The 25,914-nt window shown below is 42.0% G+C and overlaps 2 protein-coding genes across 5 annotated transcripts in view; one reads left to right on the top strand and one right to left on the bottom strand.

The window, feature by feature from the left end:
- DYNC1I1 (dynein cytoplasmic 1 intermediate chain 1) overlaps positions 1–9,031 on the top strand; it is a 166,969-nt gene extending 157,938 nt beyond the window's left edge. For all 4 annotated transcript variants that reach the window (XM_062495086.1, XM_062495102.1, XM_062495094.1 and 1 more), the window contains one exon: positions 8,921–9,031. In XM_062495086.1, coding sequence (XP_062351070.1) covers positions 8,921–9,031 — 111 coding nt within the window. The remainder of the gene's footprint in view (positions 1–8,920) is intronic.
- Positions 9,032–16,882: 7,851 nt separating this feature from the next.
- SLC25A13 (solute carrier family 25 member 13) overlaps positions 16,883–25,914 on the bottom strand; it is a 102,561-nt gene continuing 93,529 nt past the window's right edge. Inside the window, exons 15-18 of the mRNA XM_062495123.1 lie at positions 22,013–22,151; positions 18,141–18,299; positions 17,971–18,061; positions 16,883–17,106 (exon numbers count right to left, since the gene is read on the bottom strand). Coding sequence (XP_062351107.1) covers positions 16,917–17,106; positions 17,971–18,061; positions 18,141–18,299; positions 22,013–22,151 — 579 coding nt within the window. The 3' untranslated portion in view covers positions 16,883–16,916. The remainder of the gene's footprint in view (positions 17,107–17,970; positions 18,062–18,140; positions 18,300–22,012; positions 22,152–25,914) is intronic.

Below are 25,914 nucleotides of genomic sequence, written 5' to 3' on the forward strand. Positions count from 1 at the left end.
AATCTTTATCCAGAATGGTCTGTATTTTGAACTTGAAAAAGTACTTAATTCATGACTTGGAAAGTAACAGTTAAAACATCAACCGAGAATAACTCTGAGCCTTAATAAATCTTATTTTGCAGCTAAAATTCTATATACTGTGTTTAATTTAAATGTGAAATCTATCCTGCAGTTCCTAAAGTGATGGAAGTTCCTATGTCTGAAATAGAAAAAAACAAAAACAACAAAACCCAGTGCTGTTTCACAATGGACGAGATCTTTCAGATAACGGGATGTGTACAGAATCTCGGGGAAAGCAGCAACTCCCTGCTGAAAAAAGTCTTTGAGCAGTTTATAAGCTGCTGTGGTGAGAGTCCATTTGCCAACTGAGAGCCAGAAAGCTGTGGCAGAAGGCCTTTGCAGTTCCTGTTCTGCCAGGTTTCCTGGCATGAATCATGGCATGGACATGGCAAGCTTGGTCTGGATGGGAAGCAAGCTGAGCTGAGTATGATTTATTTCTTCCCTGAGGCAGCAGTCCTTCATGCAGCTGAACTTCCAGGGAGGCACCTTTGCAGTGCAGCTACCCCACAAGCTGAAGCTCTGGTATTTCAAGTGAGAACGATGGGCCCATTCTTCCAATCCATGTAGTTGTCAGTAAAAAAAAAAAAAAAGAAAAGAAAAGAAAAAGAAAAGTATGTATTGGAAAGAAGGAAAGAACAGGTCAAGGCTCCTTACCTTCTAGTTTAGTTTATTTGGTATTTTTAGGCTTTCTTGTGCAAGGATGACAACTGCTAACGGATAATAATTTGGTAGAGAAGGAGCCTTGATCCCTTAGCTCCAAATGTTAAATGTCCTGAAACACATGTAAAAAATTCCAGGGCTTTTCAATGACTTTGAGAAATGACAATTGGAGCAGGGCTGAGATCTCCATGGGAGGTGAATGGCCAGCAGCATGCCTCACTCTTTTTCTCAATCCACCTGTAAATTGATGGCATTACAGAAGAAGTGGAATGGCAGGAACTGCAAGAACTTCGTTGCTTAGGGCACCACTGTCTCAGCTGAAGCAAAATTGTGAGCTTTCCTCAAGCGTGGCAGGTGCTCTTTCTGCTCCTTCTGCTCATTACCTCTTTTTTTTTCCAAGGACTTACAGGCCAATACTCTCTGCCATTGAAAGTATCCCTTGAGGGAGTTGCACAAGAGAGGCTCCTCCCAATATGACTGGTGAAAGCAGTTTAGTGGGCTTAAGAACAAGCTATAAACTTATAGTCAGCTATAGTATTTTATATAAGGAAATAAAAAGTTATTGAAATTTCAATTAGAAGTCAGCTCTTTCAGGATGACTGATGATTACTGAATGTTTTATCCTCTGTAATCGATACCAAGTGCAGCAATATGATATGATAGTTGAGGGAAGCATAATCTGTTTGATAGCTTGGACATCACTCCTGCTGGTTAATTCAGGAGAGCCTAAGCCAGCTCTGGTTTTAGAGGTGGAACTGTAGCATTGTCTACAGTTAAAGATACTTCCCACTTCCTTGTTTTCTTTTCTATACGCTCTATCAAGTTGTAATCCTTCAGGCTGAAGTTTTCCATAATTAGTGTTTCCTTCTAGCACAGTTTTTGTTGTTTCTTACTTTTTTTTATTAAAGACAGTACCATAACACAAAATTAATAACATGCTCAAATTGAGGGAGTTAGTCTTAACTTTAACATTTCCTACCTTTGAAGTGTTACAGTCTGCAGTCTTAATGTTCTGTTAACATGCATTTATGTGTCATGTATGTATAATTTACAGGCTATGTTTTATTTTGTTCTCCTGTTAGACTGGCATCGAGATTGATGCAGACAAAGAGAACTAAGTTTAGAAAATAATTAATGGGCATTCAAATATTCAGTTCCTATGTAGGCCCTTTGTACAGCATATCTTGGCACATTACATATAAATTATTAAAATAACACTATTGCTAGCTTGGTATACAAAACATAATTTGGCATCAACAATTCAGAAGTTACTGTTCTCCCTAGGAAAAAGAAAAAGTCAGAGTTTGCTGAAAATTAATTCAGTTTTTGTTTTAAGTTGGGGGGTTTTGATATAAGCTAATATTTTGTCCAGTTTTTTGTTTTTGTTGTTTTTTGTTTTTTTTTTTTTTTACTAAGGCAGCACTAGTTAAAACAGACCCTGCTGGCAGATTGCAAAGAAATAAATCACAACAGACATTAATCTACATGAGGGTTAAGTAATTAACTTCATAGAAGAGTGGTGTATATTGTGTCTGTGACACTAGACTGACTGCTGTGCTTGGAATAAATGCAGTATTTAGGTTGCCTATGGTATTCCACCCCTTCAATTAAGTAAACAAATATATATAGAGCTACTCTAAAGTGTATCCTTTGTGGTCTAAACACTGTATCTTATTAAAATCATCTGCATGCAGTATGTGGGGTTTGAGTTCCTGCCAGTGGTTTCATCCATTGTTAACAGTGATGCTCAGCTCTCCCAAGAGTTAAATACAGTGGTACTCCAGTTATGTGGAAAGGGTGCTCTTGGTTACTTTGGTGGCCATTTCGTTGCATATTACCTCCCACTTTGTTTCCATCCATGTGTGTGGCATAGGGTGTTGCCTGAAAAAATATAGGCTTTTTCAGGAAATAAAATATCCATATAGGTTGAAAAAAATATCAAAGGCAGCCTGTAATTGATTCTGGGGGGCAAGACCAGAGCCAGAATAGGTGTGTTCCTGCCTGTTCTATGTGTGTATCAAGATATTTAATATTTACATTTTCATATCTGTTTTCACCTCAACAATAGTGACAAACCATTTGTTGAACTCCAGAAGATAGGATCAGTTCTGAAAGAGGAACTATAATCGTTCATTCGTGTTTGTATCGTGATCCTCATTCTGCAAATGCCGTCTTTTACCCAGAAAGTGAGACCAAGTGATGGTTCTACTTTTTAGAAATCATCAAGTTCAAGTAGTTATAGTTTATCATCATGAAACACATTTTTACCTACAATGTCGTAACTGCATTCAGATGTTACTCCATTTCTCAAAGTATTTGCAGCAGATTTCTTTCGGTGCTTAGAGATACGGACAATATAGATTGACAAAAATTTTGCTCAGAGAAAATACAGCTAAAGCTGCATTTGCCTGAAGCTATGTTTATTTGATGATGTTGTTAAATTCAATAGAAGGAATATTAAAATGGTGATAAGCCACATACACAAATAACTTAGTGTGAAGTTGAAATTTTAGTCACTAGCTCACTAGACTTGCTGTCATCCACAAGCTCAGGTTAATCTGAGTATTTCTAAAGTTTTAATTAGCTATCTCTTCAAACTTGCCCTTCTAAAAAAATTGTGATAGTAACAGGCTATTTTTAATTTTTAATTTTTATATAGGTTTTTATTTTTCCTGCTAGATATGAGATTTTATGGCATATACAGCTCTGTGGAAGCAGAGACAAGTAAACAGGATCGTTTAAAATAAGATCATCCTTTGCTTCCAAACAGCTTCAAACCCAAATGCCACTAACAAAAGATTCATGTTAATCAGAATGTGTCTGACCTTTTGGAGCATGGTGATTAGCTATAAGAAAGCCATCGATTTAGGTCAGAACAAGCTTTTTCTTAACGCAAAAATAAGAAAGCATTGTGCTTCTACAAAATGTTTGAATGGGTCACAGATTTTTGAACTGGGAGCCGCTATCACCCTTGGAGTGTATCTTGGACCACCATGCTCGTCTGCAAACTCGTAATTGGAAACAGTGCGTGGCACTGGGGCGGCGCGGGCGGCTGCAGCCACAGGCTCTGGCAGCTCTTCCGAGCTGTGGTGAAGCTGCTCCTTGTCACAGTCTCCGTTTACACCTGTGTCCATGGGACATGGGCTCACCCCTTCAGAGCAACCTCTCAGTCACTGAGGAGGCTGAGGAGACTCTTCCCATGGCTATTTTTGCTTTGAGCCTTCTGAACTCTAGGTGAAGCTGAAAAAAACAGTGACTACGAAACTGGTGACTGGGATCACACAATTATTTCACCAGTGATCTGTGCTGCAGGTTATGAGCTAGTGTTTCAGTGACAGGTAAATAAGCCCATGAGGTACAGTCAATTAAAAGGAAATGAAACAGGTTCAACATAGACAACTGTGCTTCCTTTGAGCTTATAGACACTGGTTCCTCTGAAGTGGAGGTGGTTGCTGCTGCTGAAATTGCATTTTGATTCCTTGTCAGGAGAGTCCACTGCTCTCAAAGGAGAGCAGTGATGGACAAGAGCTTGGAGGGATGAAGGCAGGAAGAGTTTGTCCACTTCCATCCCAAAGATTTAGAGGCTTCAGGGAAGGCAAGGAGCCAGAAATAAAGTGAAATATCCTCAATGAATAATTCATTGGCTGGAAAATGTTTTTTTAGGGAAACTGAAGCTATACAGGGATTTGGACAAATTCAGCTGAAACACTCTCAGCCATAAAAAAGATGGATAGGAGGGAAATACACAGAAGTCTTAAAATATGTTGTAATATCTTGTTTCAACCATCTGGATGGATTCCTTTAAAAGGCACATTCAAAGATTTGGGGGCTTTGTTTCAAAATTTCTTCTTCTCTTCTTTCCCTTTTCTCTTCTTCTCCTCCTTCTCCTTCTCCTTCTCCTTCTCCTTCTCCTTCTCCTTCTCCTTCTCCTTCTCCTTCTCCTTCTCCTTCTCCTTCCCCTAACTTTAAAGAGCAAATATACCAGAAGTTGTTAATCTATCTGAAAATGAAATTGAAGTTGATTTCTATCTTCAGGCACTGTTTTATTTTTTGTTCCTTTCCTTTCCAGCCCAGCACTGATTGACTCAGAGGACAGCATCAAGAGCTGTCTGGTCAGAGCATCTCCTTTTCCTGAGTTCTGTCAGTTTTCAGAGTAGTAGTGTTCAGTGAAGTTGCACAGTTTCTAGGAAGTCACAGAAATACAACTTGTGTTTGTCAAATCTCTGGTGTATGGATTGGAAGGTCTGCACACCAAGGAAGTCTCTAGCTCCATGAGAAGGTGGAGGAGGTTGGTTTTGGTGAGGTTCATGTGCCTGGTGCTGCCTGGTGAGCCTCAGGGGTGGAGCACTCTGTTGCACACACAAACCATCTCCTTGGTCAGTCCTAGAAGGGAGCAGGGCACGTTTTAAGGCAGGAAAACTGACAGGTAAGTGAAGTGCTTGGCTAGAGTCATGTCCCAAGAAACAGAAGCTTCAGAAGGTTCAAGGGCTCTGTAGCAGCACTGAGATGCCTTTTGGTTGTGTACTGCATAAATCGTGTAGAATGGAGGCACATCAGTAAGGCAAGGATGGGTGCTTGTCAGGAAGATCCTGGCAGCCATTTTTTGTAGATAATACTGGGTTTCCTCATTAGAATTACTGCATGATTCAATCTGAACAAAGCATGATGTTAAAGCTAAAGCAGAGTGAGTAATTCAGTCAATTAATTAGGTGTGGGTAGCATTTGCCTTTCATTGTACAGGGATCAGAGGAAAACGCTTAATAGCTTTTATGTTCTTGTTCTGCTCCATACCTTAGCATCAGTTCCTTCAGATAACCTTCTGACCTAAATAAGTTATTATATTAAATATTTATGCTTTGGTGAACATTTCTACCCTGCATCAACATCATGACATGAAAGTTAACACATGCTGCTTTGTAGTAACTGGAAGTGGACAGAAATTTGCCACATGAGGGACACCCAGATAGCTCTAAATCTCTGCCCTTCCTCCATGGAGTATCTCCTCATTTCTTCCACCTCTGCTCTGGTATTTGCAGAAAAAACATGTGCAGATAAGCTGTGAGGGAGATCCCACAGACAGACCCAGGTCTCCAGCATTTGTGGGTGCCAGTGCACCCAGATGAAGGAACTTGAATGGAAAATGACTGGAAGGGGAGCATTAATCCAGAGAAGAATTAATTGGAGTTTGTGGATACTTTTGTTTATATTTGTGGTCTTTCCCTGTATAACTGTTGTGGTTTAGTATTGTGGCCTTTACAGAAAGAAGGGGTTTGGAGAATAAAAGACAATTTTTCCTTTGACTTTATTATTGCCAAGGTTTCCCTCTGCATCCCTGAGGAATTTATATTAGATGGGTTTATTTTACTAACAGTCTATTAGCAGGATTGGCTCCTTGTTGAAAGCATGATGCAGTGCATGAGATTAAATAAGGTAAAATAAGTTGTAAGGTATTAGGTTGCATGTGAGCACTGAATATTTTTTCCTCTGTGCTAAAGCTATTGACTTCGGTCATTAATTGCTGTGTGAACTGAGTCACTAGAAATGGCCCAGACCTTGCTAACACTATCAGCTACAAATAAAGCATGTCATACATACATTCCTGGGGAGACACTTCAAGTTTGAGTTGTTTTAATAGCCTGGACTTTGATTTTGTCTGTGGCCATGCTGTGGAGTAAAGGCAATTAAATTATCTCAATGTCCTAAATAGATTTGATTATTTTCTTTAGAATTACATATTTTCTTTTTCAGCCACTCAATACAGTGCAATGCTGTTAAAGACTTTAAGAGACAAGAAGCAATGATGCTTTATTAAATTCAGAAAGTCTTTTGCCTAGGATATTGCTCCACTTTAATTTATTTTTCTGCTTGAAATTGGTGAGATTCATTTCATTCAAGAGTTTGACAAATAGCAGTGCTGTCTGTACACATCAGAAGAAATGAAATCTTTTAGGAGATGTAGCAATAACAGGGGGATGGTTTCACAGCTGTTTTTGGTTCCATCTCTGATAGAAGGATCTCTTCACTGCCCCTTAATACTATACAAAAGCTGGTATAGGTGTGTGGCAGTGACCAAACATGTGCTACAAGTACTTGTGTGCTGGTGCACTGACCTCTCTTCTGGTGCTACAGTTCTTTCTGCTGAAGGATTTTGAAAAAACAGAGTGGTCTTTCAAATATAGGCCATCCCAGATCCACATCTGTGCATGTGAGTATGAGAGACAGCTGTCTGAAATGATTTACTCTTGTAACTCTGGTCTCCATTCCTGGGAGAAGTAAAGGAGAAAAATGCCAGAAGTGGACGGCAAAGATGGGGAAACCCAGAGACTGCAGCAATGCCTATATTAACTGGGCTGGGACAGTTTTTCACAGGTTGCATTTCTCAGTCCGTAGCCTCAGCTAATGCTAACTGTACTATATTTGGTGTTTCAACAGAAAAAAACCCAAACCTGCACACCAGACCGTCATAATGTCACTGATACATGTATAATACATGGGAAGTGTCAAAAAACACACAGTGTCTTCTGTCTACTGGATGTAGAGGCAAAGCTAGATAAAAAATAATTGAAAAAAGCCTGATAATCACCAGTGAGATATGGAGATGTTTAGATCTTGTATTGCAAATTCTTGTCCATATGATTAACACTTGCAGCAGTGTATGTGAAGCTTTCACACACAGCTTCTCTTGGACATACATATATATATATATATATATATACACACAAGTCCTTTTCCCAGCTGGGTAATGTAAAAGATGCTTTTCTTAGTTTCCAGTTCTGTGTATCCAGTCGAGATGTAAGGAGAAGAGAATAATTTGACTGTTTTCCAGTACAATGTACCATATGCCTCATGGGCACCTATGATCTACTAGTGCCACATGGACATAATTAGCTCACCATCTGCTTGGCACTTCTTGTGGTGTATTAAAAGATTTAAGTCAGTTCAGATTGAATATTGGGTAGTACAGACTGGATTAGCTATGGTTATACCCATTCTTCAGTCCAAAGTCATCCATTTGCTAAGGTGGACAACAGTTTATGATAGTTTCCTGTAGTTTCCAAAACAGTTGCCTTCTTCAGTAGCAAGCACTGCATAATGTCTTGAAACAGTTATTCTTTCATATTATATGCAGGACGTGATCACAGCACTTCAGGAGGGCAGTAAAAACTTGCATGGATCTTGTGGATGCTTGTTGCTGTTTTCTGGAATTTGGCTTAATGAAAACAAAGTTGAGAAAAATTTTTGTTTTGTTTTGGTGTTTCAGGGTTTTTTGGTTGGGTTTTTTGCTGTTTTGTTTTTTTTTTCTTTTTAATTATCTCAATCCCAGCTTGCATTATCTTCCAGAAATTGCAGTATTGGATCCAGCTGGAAATGACTGCAGTATTATTTTGCCATAGCACTAAAGCATTTTGTCTGGAAGTTCAGCTATTTAGATTACACATTCCTCTTGAAGCCTAATGTTCAAGAGCTCTTCATTAGAAACATCAATGGTATTAAATGGAAATAGATCTTGCATGATGATTTTAAAAAATCAGACCAGTAATGCAGTATCCAGTTGGTATAACATTTCCATTGTAATGCATTTCCTATAACTGAGAATTCCTTAACATAGAGGAGGGTAAGTAAAATAAAACAATATATTTATTTTACTACTTAGAGCTTTAATGAAGTTCAGGAAAATAGTTTCAACACAGTGTTTTAAAAGCTCTGTTACCTTGTGCACACTGACCTGGGTCCTGCAAACAATTACACTTAGGCACAGCCTTGCTGACTGCCAATGGCCAGCTCGTGCGTGTAAAGTGAAACATACGTGTGTGTACATGTAGAGATCAAGGCCTTGCTCTAGTTTGGAAAATCTGAAATATTTTAACCAAGGGATAGATTTTGCAGCAACACTACAAAATCAAGCAGATAAAGCCTTTTCCTCTGCCAGTGACTAAAGGCTCCTTGTGGCTGGTGCTTGGGTAGGAAACTGCCAATGTGCCTTGAGAACTTGGCCACACTTCCAGGTACCAGCCCCCAGCAGGTTGGTGAGGCACATGCCTTGGTGCTTCACTGTGCACAGCCATGCTTGCACATGTGGTAGGATTGCGGTAGGAGCTCTCCTCAAAGGAGGTGCCTCAGTTTGGGGCCAGAGGGAGACCCAACCAGTCCTGCACTACTGCCAGTGTCTTAATTACTTCTCTGCTGGTTTGTCCTGCAGCTGGCTGTTCCACACAACGACGAGTGGACGCGCTTCGCCCGCACCTTGGTGGAGATCCGCGCCAACCGAGCCGACAGCGAGGAGGAGGGGGCGGTGGAGCTCTCGGCATAGAGGGAGAGGAGCAGCACCCGCCAGAACAGCAGCTTCCCCCGCTGAGTACACCAGTGTTCAGTGTCAGAGTCAGTCTTGCTGTGGCTTTTGATGCCAGTGTACGTGCCAGTATTGCTCAAAGCATTCCACATTAATCACACTGCTTTACACAAGGCTGAAAATATCCAGAGCATTTTCATACTTTATATTTCTGTCTGAGAAGTAAGAAAGAAAAGACAAATCAACCCTTTATGGGTTTAGTTGTTGCCTTTTAACTACTTAGTAGCTGTATTTAATAGCTAGGAACCCCTGGTTAAACTTGTGCTCACATTGCCCTTCTGGCATAGTCCTATTAAATCCATATGAAGCCAGATATGATTATGTGCAGATGTGGTGTGCTTCACTGTATGGGACTGGGCCAAAGACTTTAGATGTGGTGTATCACATGGTAACTTACATTATGAATGGATGTACTATACAAAAGTTGCTGCTCCTTATTTATTGCGGTGTGCTGCATGGAACGTATTTATTTGAAAGCATTAAAATAAACGATCCTAAAGCATGTGCATAATGAGAGAACTGCATTGTCTGTGTGCTGCTATAGAGGCTACATTAAAGTGCATGTAACAATTACAGTACATCAGTTGTGCTTAAGATGTAAGATCTGTAAAGGTTGGCTTGAGTGGATGAAATTAGTTCCCTTTCCCTTTTTTTTTTAAGATGCCTATTATTTCTAGGCACTTTGACTATATTTCAGATACAGTAGGTCACTGATACTTGTCATGCAAGTTAACACTAACAGTCTGACAAAGGGTCGTGGTTCCCAAGTATGACACCAGTATTGGCAATAAAATGTATCAGGCCTGTTCAGTTGCAGTGTGGTCGATCTTTCCTTGCCAGCAGTGCTCAGCACGTTCATTACCAGTCACTGGTGAGGCACTGGGAAAATGACTCGCAGAGTACTCATGAGCTGCTTTGTAAATAGATACCTTCAGCATTGGGACTGCCCAGTAATGGACCTGCATGGATCAAACCCTGCTACCAGTTTTACGTGGGGAAGCACTAATTCATGTCAGCTTCTGGGCTAATTTTTATTTTCCCTCCATCCCTAGCATGCTTACCTGCATACACATGCACATGCAGAGCAGCAGCGTGCTCCCATATGTGCTGAAAGAAAAGGAATAGGAGAGACAAGGCCTCCTCAGACTGTCTTGAGAGATTGGGACAGGGGACAGAGGAATAGGCTCCTTTATGACAATCTCTTGTGGCTTGAGCAAAGAAACAGAGTGCGGTAGCCCAGATGGATGTTGGTGGTGAGGCTGCTCAATATGTCCATGTCACAACACTCTGCTGAGCCAGAAGACAGCTCTGACATCTGGGTTTAGCAGTGGTTCACACTCAGGGGTATGGAGGTGAACCATTTTTGCAAGAAACACTGTGAGTCTGACAAGAAGGGTCTTGTACATTAAGTTTCTTGTCTCGTTGCCACATCTTGTCTTTGGGCAGTCATGTTGAGGAATGAACACATCATCTGATCATATTTGGGGCTATGGCCTGATCCAGAACCACTTGGAAGTCTGCACTGCTAAAGCCAGAGCAGGCTGAGAAAATGAATCCTTTGGAAAAGCAGCATTTCCCTTATCTTCTTGGTGGTTAGAAGCAATTCCCAGTGAGAGTGCATAGGCTACTTTTATCTTCATGGTGGAACCTGCAACTATCTCCCAGTGCCAGCCATTTTCAGGTGGCTCCAAGACTGAAGCCATATATTAGAGAACTTTGTGTTTCTGCTGTTCCCCTGGGTGTTTTGGGAGTTGTCCTGAAGAACCAGTGTAGGACTTGGGGCACTTCTGTAGCTTAAAGGTGAATGCTAACCAACAGCTAGGTGAGATGACTGTAAAGGAGCAGTTCAGATATCATCACTGGGGTTTTTTCCCCAGTCTTGCCCTGTTTTCTTTTCAAAAACCATTACTGTTGTAATGTACATGGATAAGGCAGATGTAGTGCCAAGTGGAAGAGGGGAAGGCAGACTTGGTTCTCAGTGGGTCACAAGACCAGAAACATGTGCACAGGTGAATACACAGCAAAGTACTGCTGTCATGGGAGGCAGAGGTGGGAACCCACTACCCTTCCACCCAGAGGAGTAGCAGCACATCACAATGTGTGAGGACATCATCTCAGCGTGCCTATGGGGGAACGGGAAGGGGTTTTTTTGGGTTGGGTTGGTTTTTTTGGTTTTTGTTAGGTTTTTGGGGTTTTTTTGTATATGGGGTTCAACAGTACACAGAGGGAACAAGGGAAAGATCTGAATTTCCACAGAAATCACCAGGTTTGTATATACAGAGAAATAATGTGAAAGAGCCGTTTCACACAACTGAAGCAGATAGAAAAGCATGCAAGAACAAGAGGCATTTACCTTCTGCTGCTCAAGATTATCTTGCAGTGGAGTTTCTGACCTGCCCTTGTTGCTGCCCTTCCAGGCATCTCCCACAGTTCTTGTTTGTTTGATTTTCCTGCTGCTAAACAAATAGCTGCATTTCACTGCCTTTCTAAAACAGCCCATATGACAAAATGTTTCTCAGAATCTGCCCAGTAGGGAAATAAATACAAAATTATCATTGGAGTAAAAAGAAATCATCCTCTCTTGTCTCTTTTGCCCATGAACATCCAGAGAATAGAAGGAAGAACATAAGGAGTTATGTCCTATGCTCTAGGATGCTGTCATGAATGCTCCAGGTGCGGAATAGGTTAGAAGACAGCCTGGCTCTTTTAGGGCCACTGCAAGTGAGCTTTCTGTGAAGACTATAAACTGTGCTCAGACTGAGCTATAGAGCACATCAGAACCACAGAGGTCAGAAAAAGCAAATCCAACTACAGCAGAAGTAGGCAAGTGGCAAGAAGAGGCTAAATTGAGGTTTAGGATTTAGGACAGGACTGTGAGGTATATGTGGAAGGGATAACTCTCCTATAGTTGTTGAAGGAAAGTCCAGAGTCTTCCCTGATTTCAGTGCCAAGGATCAGAGCTATGCCAGCATAAATGAGAGGCAGAGGAATGATGTGGCCAGGGATGTGGGATTTGTTCTGAAAGGAGGTGTGAAAGGACATGGGGAGACATGACATGTGGCACTGGGGGTGGGAGCTGAAGGCATTAGCTGAAAGGTGAAGCAGGATTCTTTACCTTTATGATGTGTACTTTGTTCAAGAGACCCCATGGTAACAGAGAAAGATGACAGAGTCAGGGTATACTGAAAGAACATGTGCACAGCACTAGCCAACCTGGAATTAGACCAGGACACACAAAACTGAGCATGGGGCTAGAATGCCAAGTCTATCACGTAAATAACAGCACTTGGACCAAGTGGATGTTTGAAGGGTAGAAGTGAAATAGCCTGCCTCTGAAGTTTGGAAACACCACAAACATGGTCATGGAAAGGCTGTCAGAGCAAGTCTCTGCTGCTAAGATTAGACTCCACAGAATTACCTGCAGCTTATTACTTCAAAGAGAAAAAGCAGGCAGGACAAACGGTGCTGGGTTGCAATGATTCAAGAGCTACACCTTTTTCCACAGGATACTCAGCAAGTGCTCCATAATTAATTTTCCAAGATGGAAGGTGTTGCCTCCTGGGTCTCAGAACCAATGCCCCAAACACTTGCTACTTCTGGAAACATCAGAGCCCCTACCACGCCCTGGAATATTAACACCTCACACTAAAAATGACAGCCTGCATCTCTAGGACTGTGGAAACAACGAGGAATAGGTTCCTTCATGCAAGACAGGTGGAGAAAGCCCTGAAGAGTTTTAGCAACTGTAGATAAAAAGCACACAAAGCAGAAGACTGGAAATCCCTCACAGAGCAAAACAGCATCCCACATGGAGCGGGATGGTCTCCACTGACTAGTGACAAAGGACACTCTCTTGTCACCAGGGCAGCACCAGTCCTAAGTCAGGTCTCAGAGCCTAAGGGTGCTATAGAGTAGCCACCTGTGCTGGGGAAGCTTACAGGACCAGTTCTCCTTCAAAGTCATAAGCAAAGATACTTCTGAAGTAACATCACCATGTCTGGCAGGCAGCGTCTGCACAGCCTGGGGTCTGAGGAAGGCCAGGCAATGTAACTACAGCAGCTGGAATGCATCTTGCAAGCAATAGTACTGCTTCACTGGTGTGATGAGGAACAGTGCAAGGAGCAGTTAAAATTATTACTACACTTCAAATGTCATCTCTCTGAAGGGCAACAGACACTTTGATGACATCCCCCCATTCAGCACTAGGGGAGGCTGCCCAGTCTCACAGCCTGAGTTATCCACTGCCCACCGTGCAGAAAGCAGAACCACCATATGGCACGTGGCATTAAAGAAACCACTTCATCCCAGGCTGCTTCTGTGTTGTTTGATGTGTTTGAAGGTCTCTGGAGACACTTAAAATACAAACGTCTTGAGATTTGTATATTCTCAACCATTAAATAACTTACAAATGATCACTATCTCTGGAAATTGCCTTCTAGCTTATGCAAAAAAGGCAAATATTTAAACCAAAAACAGAGTGTGAGTTTCACAGCAGTGTTTAAGCAGCAAAGCTGGAGGATTCCTGATCGTTCCTGTGCCACTGGAGAGGATCTCAGCAGCAGGCAGCATGACTTGTATGACAAGGTCATCCCAAGCAGGCTGTCCCCTCCTAAGATGATGCAGAGCTGCTTGTCAGGTTTTGTATTTTTAACAGGTTTAGAAAAACCTGCCCAATTTATTTTTGAAGCCTGTGGTATGTTTGCTCACAGAAGCATCCCTGCAAACTGTCAATATTAAGTCAGCTTAAACCCAACCCTTTCCCTGGGGACCAGGAAGAAAAGCATCTCTTGGACTCTGCTGGACCGAGAAACATAAACATGGGGCAAATGCTTCAGGGACACCCCTGCCCCACTCTCAGTCTGACAGGTATTATCATCAGTATCTGGCCATTTCTTTTCTTCAGAAGTGCTGTCTCAGGGTGTTAGCTAGGGTGCAGGAAGCAAGTGAGGTTACTTTTTTACCCATTTGCATAACTCACCCAGAAAACAAGAGAGGACAAACATTGTCCTCAGGGTGTTTTGTTTGTTTGCAAGGAAATCTGACAATTCCTTGGCCTGCAAGCTTTTCAGGGCAGGAATGCATCCTTTTGTGTCTGGAGGAAGCCGACTGTGGGCACAGATCTTCCCCAAGATCTCTGGGCAGAGCTGCAGCATGATTTGGAATGTGTTGAACTCAGCTTCGTGTTAATAAAGCAGCCACTGGCTCTTCAACACTTCTGCCCCTACCTCTGCCTTCTACTGACCCTGAAGAGATGGGCAGAGGGAGAGAACAATCCTCCAGAAAAGTTAATGGTGAAGGGAAAAGCCACCATGGGTGGGGTGGGGTCGTCAGTCCAGGCCTTCTCAGAGAAGATGAAGGCTGTGGCTTTCTGAGATGGATCTGCCATAGGAGAGCTGTGCCTGAGTTTTGTTCCTGGGGTGGGAGCTTTGCCCTTCATCCCCAGAATAAAGAACAAGTCATAAATATCCTGCCAGGCCTGGGAATATCAGGGCATCAGGAGGCAGAGAAATTGGTTTTGTGGAACACAAGCAATGAACGGTCTTTATCACATGAGCCAAGAAGTTGTGCAAGCCCTACAATAGCCCATCTCTAATCCCTCTTCCGTTCCTGGCTGCAAAGCCCGGGTTGCAAAGGGTTCCGTGTCAGGCAGCAGAGGGATGTGCTCTGGTGGGTGCAGCCTGGGTGTCCCTCTCCAGAATGAGCCAGGAGGAAACAGCTGCCAACCAAGCCCATCCAGTGGCCAGGCATTTCCTCTCCTGGATCAGAGAAAAGGTGCAGCTCTGCACTCAGACATCTTCATGGAGCTGCTGACTTCCCACAGAAACCCCTGACATGATATGTCGGGCAAATCTGAGGGATGAAGTATAAAACCAGCTCTTAAACATCTTAAAATCTCATGTGTGAAGCACAGGCAGCTCCCAGTGAGAATGTTTTACTTTCGTGACATGCTTCAAACAAAAATCCTAATGGTTGGTTTTGAAGGGTTATTACAAAGGAGAGCTTTTCCCCCCCCTTTCTGAAATGAAGGAGCTGTCATCTGGGGAGACTTGGATACACAGGGCTGGGAGGAAGCAGCTGCTGTCTGTCAGAGCCCAGTGCAGTCTCTGCACAGTAGTTTAGCCAGACTCCAAGACTCATCTGCAGGTAAATGTCACCTGCACCCTTCACATGTGCAAGTGCTGCTACTCCTAACCCTGAGCTCCATTTCACTAGTAACTTCAAAATACAAATTAGTCCAAGAGAATAATTTTCATGATGACCCAAATACAAATGCAAAATCACAGTGATTTCCATTTCAGTATTTCCACAAACTACATTTCCACAGCACAGTGTGATATTGCCCAGCAAAGTCATTCTGCAGAGACACTGCATCTGTGCATTCCCTCAGTTTACAGTCAAGGTTGAAGGCACCCACCCCTCACACCCCCCCACTCCAAGGAGACAAGCAAGGCCAAATTCCTCATCTTAAGAGTTATCATAGAAGACACTCTACATAGAAGATCACCCAACAGTGTTAAGTTGACTAAGTGATCAGGTTGCTCATAAGCACTAACCTGCCCCTCCAAAAGTAAGGATCAAAATACCTAAGCTTCAATCCTGGCTGCTGACTGAGAAAAAACTTTCTTTTTCCTGACTGACACCTCCACCAACAGATGTCTTTTCTAGGTGAGGGAAGTGTAGTAATTTGTTCTCAAGCTGCAGGTGTTTTATACCCTCCAAGTGTAAATATTAGCTTCATCCTAACCTGACTTTATCACTGAAGTTGAACAAGACATTTGATGTACTGCGCTATTTCTGTAACAGAATACCATGTGTGCATCTGTTTGAAAAGTTTATTTCTATCTTCATAAATACAGAATTTTCTAAACACTGTGCAAGGCACCAAAGATTAAGTAAAATCTTTTATTTTAGACTATTTTAATCTCTTTTGACTCAATGAAGTAAATAAGAATCTGAAACCACCTATTTGCCAATTACAAGCCAGCAGTTAAGGCAGGTACCATTGATACAGTGCATGAATTTTCTATTGCAGTTATTTAAACAAGCAGCGTTTTACTATAGAAGTGCATATACAAAGTGAATTCCAAACACCAGCAACCCAAGATAGGCACCTAGTTATGAAATTTCCTTGTATGTGTAGTAGAATGCCAAAAGTTCTGCCATAAAGTGCAAAGACTATGGACAATAACACTTTCTTTTGAGCATTTTGATACCAGTAACATAATACAACGGCTAAACATTTATAAATGTGGTTTCCATTACAAAAACATGTTCCACATAAAAGCTCCATAATACAATCCAGAAACAGAACTTGTGCGTATACAGATTTAAAAAGTTGAAGCTGTACTGGCATACTTAGGTACCAGGTATATGTTTGCTGACCTCTACAGACACGCACCAAGTTTAAAACCAATTTACACGCACAGTCCAAATCATTCTGCTTTGAGCACCGTGATATCCAATGAGTTTTCCATTTGAGTGACGATGTGCGACATCTGCCCTGGTAATCTGCAACTGAGCATTGCCTGTAAAATGATCTGGTTCACAGCTCTCACCCAGCCCTCCCCAATAAACAGAACCTAAAATTAGTGTCTTCCCAACACAAGCACATGTCAGATGTGGACAAATACATTCATGGTCCCAAACTTAAAACAACTGGTAAGAATTTCACAGTGATCTGGTTACGGAAGCACGAAAGACAAATGATTCCATTTAAGATGAAAATTACCTTAAAACTCAAATGAAGCTAATCTTTTATATGATGAGAAGCTAAAGGAATGAAGTATTAACCAATTAGAAAAGTGGCTCTTTCCCAACTAATAACAAAAACCCTACAGCAATAAACTTAGGGTCCTACTGCTGCAGCAGCCTTTGAGGTAGGTGGCGATGGCTTAAATCGAGGTAGGTAAAGTCCAAACTTGTTTTCAATCCCTGCAAAAGTGGCAACTGCCAATTTATAACCACCAACATGGTCAGGGTTAGGAGCGGGGAGCGTGATCCTAGATTTAGGAACTGTCTCTGATCCAGCTGGTTTTCTGCAAAATAATAAAAATAATAAATTAACATCCATAGAGTAAAATCAGTATTCACAAAAACCTCCTCCATAAAGTAACTTTAATGAGGCATCTGAGTGTACTTCCCTGCAAGTAACTACATTAAATGTTGCCATGTAAGAAGAAATAACCTGTTTTATACCTTCCAGAACAGTTAGGTGCCTTCATGTTTTGACTGAGTACGGTCAAATCCAAATAAAATTTGCAGTGCATTAATCAAAACTAGTGTGAGGTAGCAGGGGTTCATAAGTCTTTGCTACAGCACACAGCCAATCCAGGAACACAGCAGAGTTTAAGTAATTTTTGTGGTGGCTGTCCCCATAGATCCATAGAGTCTGCAGGTGCTCTGGGATCAAGTTAAACAGCTACATCCACCTGTATTGTCAACAAAGGCAGGAGGCACAGCTGAAGCTCCAACAAATTGATTTTGACCTTGGGGACAATTGCATACTTTTTTGGATGTCAAATGCCCTGTCTAATCAGGGACACAGCTCCTCCACTAAATAATGAGGACTAATGCAGAGTGTATGCTGACCTGACAAGCATCATATTTTTCCTTCATTTACATCCCTAGCCCATTATTTAGCCTCCCACTGTCTCTGTTTACACTAACATAGGTCCCCTGCTTGAAATTGTGATATAAAATGTGGTAATATCTTGCTACGAAACAGGTACTGGAATAGCATCCCAACCTCCACCAGTGAAGTGTGTTTGAAATAATATTTACAAAGCCTTTACAACATGTTCTAGCAAGCCCCTGGCTCTGATCTTGTGAGGAGGACCGAGACCCAACAGAACCAAGGGTAACTTCAGGATCCCTGGTATATTCAGACATCACATACTTACACTCCTCCAAAGTCCACATAAAACCATCTCTGCAGTAGCTCGTAAGTCACCAGAGTTACACCAAACTGAGGAGAAGATCGAAATACACGAGCTTGAAAAAAAAGAAGAGAGTTCCTAAGTGACAAATGCCACATTAGAAATCACTTGGCAATCAAAGCTCTTTTACACACCTCCTGCTCCTTTCCAGAGAGCCTTTGGACCTTCTTCCCGCAGGATCTTGGCAAAACAGTCCACAACACCACTGTAGGTGGTCTGTCCTGCTCGGGCTGCCACCTGTAGCCTTGTTTTGATCACATCTGCAGGGGTGACCAGAGAGGCTGCAGGCATACCTGCACAACACAAAAGTCATCAGGTGGGTACTGCTGGCTTGGCACATATACTACACATCTCGTTTATCTTTCCTCCTTACATCAGGAGAATCCAGACACACTTGATTTAAGCAGAACCTGGGAAGGAGAACAAACAACAAGCAACAAGAGGTTGCTGTTGTGGACGTGGCTTAACCCAGAGAGTGCTTCTCCCAGAAGAACAACCATACCATCTGCTTCCTGCCAAGCTGGGAGGCACAGATTGGAGTTTCCAGTGCTAATCAGGAACTCGCATAGTTAACAAGCACAAAGTTTTTGGAGGGAAGATTGATATTTTCCTTTCCTTTTCATTCCTCTCTGTGGTTCCTGGCATCCTGGTGTACACTGTGCTAGAATAGGCTGTACACAGACACAATCACAGACACACAAACACCTCTCACGAAGCAATGTCACTGAGAACCAGATAATGCCACGCATGCTCAGCATCACTTGAGAGCTGAGGCTTACAGAAAGGGCTGTTCTTCTCATTAGGAATGGCAGACTGCTCAGCTGCAAAGCCACAGCTGACATCCTCAGCAGAATATGTGGAGGAATATTTAAATCTACCCTGGCAGATGATCAACTGAAAGTAAAAAATACCAGATTACCAATGGGTGGTATTTCTAAAATCATTCCTATCCAAACTCTGTGCATATTTAGAACTGGGGAGGAAAAAGCCAAATAAAAGCACCAAGACTGTACCCAGAAGACACTGTCTCTTATGGTTTTATTATTTTTCCATTCTGCATCTGTTCCAAACCAACTTGGTTAGATGTAGATGCATAAATCTCCTTTCCTTTTTTTTTCCAGCTTAATAATTCTGTAACAAATTTTGTCCAAACCAGCACTGTCTGGCCTCAGGCTCTAGAGTACCCTTCCTGTAGACTGCTCCAAGAGATCAAATCATGTGCCTATCACCAAAAGATTTCCTCCTCCTCTCCTTGTCCCCCCCCAAAAAGCTCATACACTGAGCATGCACTTAGTGCAAGCATGGGCTGTCTGACAGGCAAGCACTAAAGCCTGGTCAAGGTTTCTGAACTCCAGAAACACTGAAATTCCTCTTTGCTTAGCCTTACCCACACCAGGGTATTGCTTGAGTCTTCAATTAAAAGCCAGACTTTTGCCCTTCAAAAGCCAACTACTGTTTTCAAGAAAACCAAAAAACTTACTTAGAAAAAATTCTGCTTACTACACATCGACTTCCATCTCCTTATCGCTCACTCCAATATTATTGAAGATATTTTGCACTTGAGATACTTAAAATCCTTTCTTTAGGAACTATGGGTATAGGACAAAAGCATTTACAGGCAAATCGAAGTCACAGATTGCTGCCAAGAGAAGCTTACAATCAGAATGTGACAAATAGCCCAGCGGGAGCTGACAAGAATAAAAAGGAGCTAGGGGAGGAGAAGGAACTTCATAGAGGCAATAAGCAAACAGAGCAAATTAAGGAGAGATGCTGCAGATGGTATTAGAATCATCTCCGAATATGCTACGGCACAACAGGCTGAGACATCTGAAAACCAGAAGCCGATGAAGCTAGATGACACATGTGCAGCCCGTGACCCCAGCCGCAGTGGAAATGAAGATAATGTAAGCAGTACAAGCAACACCCACTGGCAAAGGACGCAGGTGCACAGCTGAGTCTGGCTAGCTTGAATATCCCAGCACCATGGGCTGTGTGTGTGGGAAGGGGGAGTTTCCCACATGCAGCCAGAGCTCATGCACATATCTGAAGTCTGATAACCAGGTGAGATCCCGGGCCAGAGAAGAGACATCGGCCCAGAGACCAAAGCCAGCTGCTCAGAAGTGGTGGGTGTTTTGTTCCATCTTTCCCTTGACTTTCTTTTGGCAAAACAGTGGACACATGCATCCCGTTCATGCTTTACATGTACCAAATAAAGCAAATTTCTTGTTTTTGCAAACAGTATGATGAGTGTTATATCTCTAACACTGCCGTTTGCTCATGAGAGTTAACCTAGGATGGGATTCACAGGAAGCACTGGATAAAATTCACATTATAGCTAGATTGGTGAGCTATATCAGCAACAATAAAGACTGCTTCTGTGCCTGAACTTCAAAGGGACGGTTATCTCAGTCTGCAATCACCTGACAATGGCTAGAAAGAGAAAAATAGCAAAATCTAAGAAATTACTTGGCTTAAAAATGCCATCTTATGTTTCAAGTCTGTAAATATGATCTAAAGTTCAAGAATTGTTTTGTTCCATTCAAATGGGTAAGAAATAAGCTGGCTGTAAAAGCTCCTGTTGGAGCGTTTGGAGCCTGGCTTTGGAATGGGGTGGGGGAGGGGAGAGGACAAGGGGGTTTTGAGCAGCAGTCACTGGAACACAGCTGGCTTTGCTAGTCCCAGCTCAATTCGTTTTGACTATGAGCTACTGAATAGAGATCAATATGCTTCAACACAACAAACCAACCAATTTTAGCTGTTCTCTAAGACCAGATACTGGCTATAAAAGGGCCTTGCTCTCCAAGAGACACAGCCCTGTGTATAATTTTGACCAAGAAGTTTTCTCAGGGAGGAGAAAGCTTACAATTAAATGAGAAAACATTGCTAAACCATCATTCTGTGCTGGATTCATGCCATTTCATCATTTTTCTCACCTGGCAGGCCACAGCAGTCTGCCAGGGGCCATGCTGGAGGAGGAACTTGGCTGCAGCTTGGAGACACCAAGCAGTCCCTGATAAGCATGGTGGAAATACCACCTGATTTTACTACACACTCCCCTAAAGGTCCTGTTGCACAAATTTGCAAGCCTATTTGTTTCCTAAGGGGCAAACCATGGACACTGCAGGAGCAGGACTCTCAAGCTGCCCCCTCCAGCAGACGGCTACCACGTGGTGGTGCTCTTCAGGTGCAGAAAAGGGAGCTTGTGGAGGGACCAGCCATGCAGCAGACACAAGGGCAAGCTGAGGCTTACAAAGCCTCTGTCTTCTCCCTTAGTCTCTGGCACAGTCAAGCTAAATTCATCTGTGAGAAGTTAAGCATGCTTAGAGTCTTCTGTCTGCTATGCAGCAGACTAAAAAAACCAAGTGGTCAAGATCACCCTCTGCACCTTCTGTCATATCTGGGTATGTGCGAAATTATCAACCTGTGCCACTGCAGCCATGTTTTCAAATCTTTTTCTTTGTTTAGTATTTTAAAAATATCAAGAATATTTTTAAAATATCAAGAAGCCAAGTAACTTCAATGGGATACAGAGGGTGGCAAATACTGTCATCATTTTGTCAAATGTTATATCAGTTTCGAGAGCTGTACTTCTAGTGTGGCTTCTGGACTATATATATCAAAATACAAGATTCATCAGATCTTAAAGAATTTTATGAATGCCATGGTTTTCTTTATAAACAATTTCAACAGAACACTGTCAGTGAGACACAGCCAAAACCAGCGCAGTAACTTCACAAGGAATGATGATAATTGATTTAAAAAAAAAGAAATCAGCAAAATACTTTCTTTACCCTCTCTTTTGCTTCCTGAACATTATGATTATACCAGCAACTTACAGTACCTTCAACTCACTCTACCAAAGAGTAACTTTGCTGTTTCTGCATAAAGCTGCAAAATATAGTATTGTTGCATATAGTCCTTTTGAGCATTTTTTTCTTGTCACCGCTGTAACTATTGTGCTGCCACAGTAGTATAGAGCTATGAAAGAAGAAATCTGGGCACTTACCAGCTATTGATCCAGCCAAGAGCAGATTTCCAGGGCTAACCCTCCCATCTTCATTTGTAAATGAAGCTTTCAAATGAGCGTAACAGGGGAAGTAAATGGCAGAGAAGGGGATGTCACGCAAAAAACATGCCTTAGCACCCTGTTCGAGGAAGAGAACAAGTTTTGAGAATGAGCAAATTTACCATGATGAGCCATGAATATCAGAGAACAGAGCAACATTGTATTTTTTCATTTTGCTGCAAAGGGCTTATAGAAAAAGCAACTTCTCCCTCAAAATTTTGAGAAATTAATGTATTTCACCCTGCTGAGGAATGTCTCAGTGCTGTTTCTTGGTTCAGTAATTTCAGTCGTTGTATGTATCTTGTCTACTTGTTCTCCCTTACTCTGAGGTACTGTAGTTATGTGCTGGTAATGGAGAAAATACCATGAGTTTGAGTAAACTCTGAAAACACCTTTGGAAAACTTTAAACAGTTGACCCTGTAGCCATGAACCTGTAGTGGAAGTTTAAGAAGCATCTGAAACAGGGCCACAGAATAGGTCTCCCACATCTCACTCCCACTTAGAATTAATACCCCAGGGAAAACAGTGTCCAGTCCACACCTCTACACAGGCACTATAATTGATAATGCAACATATATTTAAGGAGTAGAGGCAAAACAGCAAGTCTGTTGCAGAACAGTAACAGCATGATTTACTTGTGAATTTTAAAGCATAAGTTATCTGGGATACAGTTTGTTTCAATAGCTTTCTTAATCTCTTACTGTTAAAATTTGCCTAGTTATCAATTTGTAGAAGTAGCCCAATCAGCCAATGAAGCTATCAGCAATACAGCTGGTTTCAAATAGAAGAGGGAAGCAAACAGAAAAGGAAATTTTTGGGGTAGTGGCAAGCAATCAAATGTTTTTCAAGCAGGGGGGAAAACAAAAAGGGAAGGTCAACCAAAATAAAATATCAAATAGTATCCATTCTCCAACATCAAAAGGGATTTGCAGTCTGCCTTCCCTTAGAATGGAGATCCAGAGGACCCCAGAGCCTGCCAAGACTAAGACTGGGAGGAAAGCACAAACAAGAGGTGGCTTGGGGAAAACGGTTAAAGTCTTTCAAGCTTGAGAAAGAAATGGTTCATGGATGAGCCTAAGCCTCTTCTCTTTGAAGGAAGGGTGGAGACTGGTGAAACTGCTTGAGGTTCATCCACAAACCCTCAGGGGGTGCCCTTGTTACTGTACTTCTCTTGTTCATAGGTCTACCAGTGCACGGCTCTGTGCCAGACATTTCACAGGGGACATGTTAACATCCATATAATTTAATTAAATCAAATTATATGCCTGGACACATCTGTAAGCTTAGCTTGCATTATAATACCAGTTAAAATATAATGCTTATCCAAGTCGGATGCTGGTTATCAAAGACAAAAGTGTCAGAAAAACCTTGAAATTGCCTTTCCACTAGGCAAGGCAGGGAAGGCAGCAGGATGTGTCACGAGATAACCAGGTCCTGGTCCTACAAGTCTCTCAGGAGATTCTAATAAGTGCAGTTTGCAGTCAGAGAATGCCTCTGAGAAAACGGACTTATCTAAAAAAGCCATTAGACCTTGCAGTCAGACTTTCTGTGTGTCACAGACTCAGCTACTGAACACAGGAAGCACAGTAGGATCTGCTCCAGCCCCCAGTGCTTCCCACCGCTTTCTCAGCTTATTTCTTGGTGTTTTCAGACTGAGTACTGACCACCCTGACACCCCCTTTGGAGGCTAAAGACTTCTGCCGTTCAGACTCTCTGGCTTCTCACTCAGTTGGATGTTTGATTAATGCTGCCCATCACTGGTTCTTGTTATGCCTTTCTAGAGACACTAAGCAAAATGCCATAAAGGTACTCAAAAAGCACTGGTGTTGGTGCTGCTCTGCCCCTTATGCTCTACCTTGAGGACACAGAGAAGGTGATTTTTTTGTATTCAACAAAGACAAGAATTCTGGACTCTCATGCGCAAGAGAAGCCTGTTTAACAATTTACCTTTAATCTTCAAATAGACAAAACTAGGGTTTTACCACCCTCTGCATGAAAAAATCCAACATTTTAAGGATCAAATGTCTGCACTGTATTTACTTCATAGAAAAATTATGGAATTCACTACTGAAACATTCACAGACTGACGTGGTTTCTTGAAAGGTTTATTTTTAGAGCATGCTTTTCCTCAGAGCAAATCTCCTTGCTGCCTTTGCCCTCAGGGCACATTACTTTTATTTTCTTTGCAATGTTGTCATTAAACGCTGCACACATTTCTTTCCTCCGCATTTTTTAACATGCCCTGAAATATCCTGATATAGTTAAAATAACTTCCAGAAATCAACAAAGTCCAAATGCAAGCAACTCTCAGTTCAACCAGAACCGCTAATATTCCTCCCCTTCATTAAAAAGGCTCTTTTTCATGACGCAGAAGTGGCATATCATTAATATCACTAATAATATACATTCAGGTACGCAGAGAGGGAGAGATGTCCATCAACTTAGTTGGCTCAGTGTAAACAAAACCTGGATCAAAACTTGTATCCACTTTAATAATAACCAAGCTTGGCTCTGGGCCAGCATTGCAATAGTCTAAAGTTTCCCCCCATCATTCCGTTTAAAGTCTGGGAAAGCACGTTTAAAAGCAGGCCCCATTTAACTTCAAGTTAATCATCCGCAACCAGCCTAGGCCAATTAGGAGGCTTAGGGAGGTTGGCCACAATATCTTGAAAAGCAAAAGAAACATCTATTTTACTTCTCGCACCTTTTTGATGTGGACAACGTGCTGAAAGCCAAAGGGAGTTTTAATCAATCCCCTGAAAGCGCTAAGGAGCATCCGCCCGAGTTTATTCTGGCAGCCAAGGTGCAGAGCTGCCAGGCATGAAATTGTTGGGAGATCCTACACACCAGGACATGCGCCTTCCTCCAACAACAGCCAGTTGGCTCCCATCTTCAATCTCTTTAATAACCTTAAAGCTCTTAATCTCGGATAGTATCTCACTGAATAAACCAAGGAGGGGAAAAAAACCCTGATTGTCAAAGATTCGGATAAATAAACCCAAGTCAGTGCTGGGGCAGGTTCTTTAGCATGCTAATTCCTGCTTATACCAGCTCTACCTGCAAATAAGGCTCTAAACAAACTATTTCTACTACAAGGGGAGGGTAATTATACTGACAAAGGCACCTCTGTGTCGGGTTGGGCAGAAGGAGCCGGCAGGTCTGGGAGACGCAGGCTTAGCCTAGTCTCCTGCAGTGAATGCACATTGTCTAGTGCAGGGGGAAAAATGCCAGACTGGGGGAACCTAGCAGCATTCAGGACAACAGTGGTGCACCTTGTCTTCGAGAGTTATTTAATGCTTCTGGCACCTGTACTTACAGCCACCCCCTCTTTTTCTCTTTTACAGGTTTAGAATTTATTTGGCATGTATAATTGTTATTTTGATCCTATAGCTGCAAACAATAGGCAGCATGTCATTTCTTGATCATTTTGCATTCTTCTTGGGTTTTACTACAGAGTTAACCCTTTGGAATCAGAACGCTAACAGCACCTAACAGGTTTTGTAACAGCCAGTCAAATATTACTGGTATTTGCTTCCAAGGGCTGCATTTTTTTTCCCCACTGCAAAATGGCATTGCCTTAAAAGCTACTATAGGTTTTTATTCACGCATATTTATATCAACCAAAATATGAAACTCATTTAGAACATCACTTTAGAGGAATAAAATGCTAGTTTCAAATACTCTACCAGCAATTTCAATTCAGTCTGCAGGAAAAAAAAATACAGCTGTTCTAGTTAGAAGGGCATTTTTTTTTGTTAATTTCAAAGGAAATTTCTGAAAAACAGGTTCTCACATATGAGAACAGTCAGAAATAGGCATGGTGGATGCAAAATGTAACTCA

Source organism: Cinclus cinclus, chromosome 1 (assembly GCF_963662255.1).
Source record: "Cinclus cinclus chromosome 1, bCinCin1.1, whole genome shotgun sequence".
NCBI lineage: Eukaryota > Metazoa > Chordata > Aves > Passeriformes > Cinclidae > Cinclus > Cinclus cinclus.